This window comes from Camelina sativa, chromosome 1 (assembly GCF_000633955.1).
Source record: "Camelina sativa cultivar DH55 chromosome 1, Cs, whole genome shotgun sequence".
NCBI classification, from domain to species: Eukaryota; Viridiplantae; Streptophyta; class Magnoliopsida; order Brassicales; family Brassicaceae; genus Camelina; species Camelina sativa.
Window position 1 is genome coordinate 22,234,831 of NC_025685.1, and position 4,611 is coordinate 22,239,441.

Sequence of the window (4,611 nt, forward strand, 5' to 3'; positions counted from 1 at the left end):
AGAAGGAACTTCATGGGACTCTCCACGATGTCCTCTCTCTATCCTCTCAATTTCAATTCTGCTCTTTTAATTTCATCTCTCGCTTATAGAACCGTCAAGCTGATCAATTGGCAAAAGATGTTCTTCGTTTGTATAAGCAACCCTAATTTTAATTGAAAAAGCGTTTTAGTTCAAAAAAAAATAAAGATAACAGAGCAATTTTACTCTCAAAAAAAAAATTGTATAATTTTGTAGTTTTCTTTTTCCAAACACAAGTCTGCAAAATCACAAAACTTTATTTTTTTTTGTTAAAAGGCATATAAAATCACAAAAACCTGACATAATAAACAAATAAACTTCCAAAATTAACTTCTCTATCGTTCTTTTTATTGATTGGTTATGTATTTGTAGATGTGTATTCTGATTTGCTCAATGTTGGTGTATGTCTAATGCATCAACTCTTTTACAAGATTCTGAATCAATGAAAGGATGCGATGCTAAAAAAAAACAAATAAACTTCCCAAGTTCTGTATCATATATTCATATGGTTATATATGCTTCATTTCTCCGAGTAGTCTTTGTATTTTTTTTTTTCAGCTTGTAATTTTTATTTATTGATTGAGTATAGTATATTGAGTTTTGGTTATGCGATGGACAAAGCCAAAAGACTCTCTCCTTCCATTTATATTTTTGGTATATATATCTTCCAGGTATAATATTACACGTGAGTTTGTTTGTTTGTTGCATCACTTTATTTCACATGTTATGATTGGTTGTCCCACAATCTTTAAAGCCGAACTCTACTCTACAATCTACAGATATAATCAGACGGTACGTACGTTGTAATTCTAGGTTTTGAAAATCAAATTCTCTCCCTACCGACACAATGCGTGAAGAGCAATACACATGTACTAGTCGTGTTCATGTTTCTAGAAACAAGTCATGATATCTTTTCATCCAAAAGATTAGTATTACACCAAAAAACAATATTTTTAAGCAGAGCACGTACGAGGTTAACGAGTCATAAACTTTAGGCTCGGACATCAAATCAAAATATATTTCTGTTGATCGATTTGATGAAAGTTTTAAATATCTTCTAAGAAAATCTATTTGCAATCTTTTTTTTTTCTTAACCGAATTTAATTTTCAAGATATGAAGGCAAGGACTATATAACAAAACCTAACTAGTAATCTAGATTATTTCGATCCCCAGTTTAAATTTATACCATTCCAAAATTTTCATTTTCCATTGGGCTAAAAGAAGATTATTATAGAGAAGGAAAATTCGAAAGGTTTCTCTATACAAATGGAGGAGACAAATGAATCTTTTAAGAATCATACTTTAAGCACTTTTGGTATATAAATCTATATCTCCCTGTCTCTTATATCAATCGTCTAACTGTGAAAATATGCTTTCTTCAGAAGAATCATAGACAACGTCATTGGGACGAGCATCAAGTGAATACCAGTTTTGTTTTATAGCTTCTTGTATGAATTCAGTCAGAGAGCTTTGCTTTGGGTTCTACATCGTCTCCATTTGAATGTGGCGCTGCTGCTGTCTCATCGCCTGCATTGTTATTGATCCGCAAACCATCAATGCCTTTGAGTGCGGTTTCATAGTTTGCATTGTCACTCCCGCCACTGAATGGTTCACGGCTACTCGAGTCCACAACTCGTCTTGATGATGATCCTTCTGATCGACCCAAGTTCAAGGATCCAAGTAGCTGAGAGATCACAATGAACATCCCGAATCAAAATATGGTACCCGGGATGGAAAAAAACAGCATGACAAGAAACTTACCAGCTTATCCTTTGCAACTGCAGATTCATTTACAATCTTGTCTTTCTGCTTCAGGGTAAAATCCGGATTTGTTCTCTGGTTTGGGACATCTACAGCAGACAAACACGCCTTAAGTATATACACACACCTATCTGGCTGCATTTTCTTAAAGAAGGATCATAAGCATTCAAAAATATACCTGGACGCTTCTCAGAATTGCCGACCGCAGTGTTTAATCCAGAACTAGTTCCAACACCACCATCCTGACAACAGAAACATTGCATTATTCATTACATGTATCATGGACGGCGCCCAAAATTAAAAGTATCAAGACTGTACCTGGGGACGAGGTTGAGGGTTTCCAGATTGTGATTGCTGATACTTAAATACTGTCCAGTCAAACACAAAATCAAACTGAAAACCTGGATAAACAAAATACTCATTTGGTGTCAACAAATGCTTCTGTATGAATTTTAATAGCCTGATAGAAAGAAAGAAGAGATAAAATGAAATGACCTTCACGAATAAAAAGGTTGCGGAATAGTCTCTTCAAATATGCATAGTCTGGCTTATCATCAAACCTAAGTGAGCGGCAGTAATGGAAGTAGGACGCAAACTCTGTTGGATGACCTCTGCATAACGTCTGCAAAGACACTGATGCAAAGTTAAGACTTAAGAGTATTATCTATGATCAACCTTCTCTACTTCATAATAAGTTCTTAGTACATGGACTTGTATAAGTTTCTAAATGTGCACCATAAGAACTTACTTCGATGGAAGTTGAAACCTTCGTTTCACTGATCTTATCATATTTCTGTTTCTTGTTCCCAGCTTTCAGTCCCTGCCACGGGAGACTAACAGAAAACAGGATGTAAGAGATGGATTGGGAGACAAGAAGCGGGATAGAAAGAAAGGTTCACTCAATGATGACTCTCACCTTCCCTTGAGGAAGTACATGAGGATATAACCAAGCGATTCTACATCATCTCTCCGACTTTGCTCTACCAAATGTGTATAAATGTACAGATGAACAGAAAGATTGAAATAAGAAAAAAATAGCCAGGGGAAAGAGAGAATAAGATCCGTGATTAATCAGGAGGGTTTATAGAAAGCTACCGATCCCTAGGTGAGTGTTCAAGCTGGCATACCTCGGGGTCCCAATTAGACTTTTATTCTCCCTGAAGCATGTATACGTATAATGTATGCATAAATAAACTGGAAGTCAGAAAAAAACAAATCAGAATCGGACATCCAAAACCTTATTATGTACCTGTATGGGATGTGTCTATGAGTTGAGCTGTCTCTGTATTTCTTAGCCAAGCCATAGTCTATGATGTATACCTAGGGAAAGAGACTTAATAAAGTAAGATCCCAAAATCAAAGTTGAGACTAACGAAAATATCATAACAGAGTTTATAAAGAAAGATGACCTGATTTGCCCGCCTTCCCAAACCCATGAGGAAATTATCCGGCTTTATATCTCGATGAAGATACGACTTAGAATGGATGAACTCGAGACGATTGATCTGACAGAAAGGTGTAAAACAAAAGGTTCATGGAAACCAAACAGATGAGAATGGCATCAATCAATGAAAAAGCATTACCATTTGATCAGCTAGCATAAGAACAGTCTTCAAGCTAAACTTCCTATTGCAATAACCAAACAGGTCTTCAAGGCTAGGACCAAGCAAATCCATCACTAATACATTGAAGTCACCCTCTGTGCCATACCATTTCATGTTTGGAATCCCAGCTACATCATTCAACGAACATACACAAGAAGATGAATAACACTAACCCGCAAACAACTATATATAATGAATGAGAATACAAGACAACAGAGAAAAATTGCATACTTACTTCCACCCTGAAGAACTCTATAAATCCTCGACTCGTATGACAATTGTGGATGCGCAGTCTTCACACTCTCCTGCACAAAAACCCAAAATTTAAAAAATCCAGCTTTATCATGATCCAAACCCCAAATGTTTCAAGTCAGTTCTCCAAAATGGGGACTTTTAAACAGAGTTTGAAACAACACACTCACAAGTTTAATAGCAACCTCTTCGTTAGTCTGAACATCAGTTCCTGCAATGACAACAGTCTCAAAAACTTAGTCTTTACAGACGAAGTAATTGAAAGGTATATAAGAGGGGGAAACGAACGAACCAAGGTAAATCTCTCCGAATGAGCCGCTCCCAATTTTGCGGCCAAGGCGGAACTTATTCCCAAAACGAGGTTCCATCCCCAATTGGAAAAGACCCTAACTTGTTGTGCTGTTCGTCTTCTACTATGTTGAGCCGATTTCAAACGCGCTGGAGAAAGTGAAGTGCAATAATAAAAAAAAACTAAAGAGGGTTTCACAGAGTAGGTGAAATAGGGGAGTGCGTAGGTGAGGAAATTAGTGAGATTCCATGGGATGGGAGCTTTGGTTGGGCAACAAGAAGAACAAGGAAGAAGGACCAAGGAAGAAGAAAACGCTGCGCGTGTGCGTGTGTGTCGCTTAGCCTGTACATATATTTTTTATTTTATTTTATTTTAATAAATAGGTTCGATATATTTTCATCCCGGGAAAAAAAAATACTGAATTAATATATATTTAATTTATTTATTTTAAGGTTATTTCGCTAAAAAAAAATACATTTACCTAAATTCCAAAAATCTCTAAAATATAGAAATTCGTATGTATTTCAACATTCATAGATCTTTTAATTAAAAAAAAACAAAAAATTTACATATTTTTTACTACCTAATAAACCAAATTTCATTCAACTCAACAGGTTATTACAAAAAAAAGACATATACAAAATCTCTACTAGTATTTTTGAAATACATTTTCAGAACAAATCCTC

The 4,611-nt window shown here is 35.6% G+C and overlaps 1 protein-coding gene across 1 annotated transcript; it reads right to left on the reverse strand.

Annotated features, from left to right (window-relative positions):
* On the reverse strand, positions 1,229 to 4,255 carry LOC104701405 (casein kinase 1-like protein 5). Its single transcript, XM_010417088.2, has 14 exons — positions 3,929 to 4,255; positions 3,807 to 3,847; positions 3,620 to 3,689; positions 3,364 to 3,512; positions 3,190 to 3,285; positions 3,030 to 3,100; positions 2,876 to 2,937; positions 2,697 to 2,760; positions 2,529 to 2,613; positions 2,276 to 2,402; positions 2,099 to 2,181; positions 1,959 to 2,022; positions 1,781 to 1,869; positions 1,229 to 1,703 (listed from the first exon to the last, which is right to left on the reverse strand). Exons 1-14 carry the CDS (start codon positions 4,002 to 4,004, stop codon positions 1,476 to 1,478), a joined length of 1,305 nt encoding a protein of 434 aa, XP_010415390.1. The 5' UTR covers positions 4,005 to 4,255; the 3' UTR covers positions 1,229 to 1,475.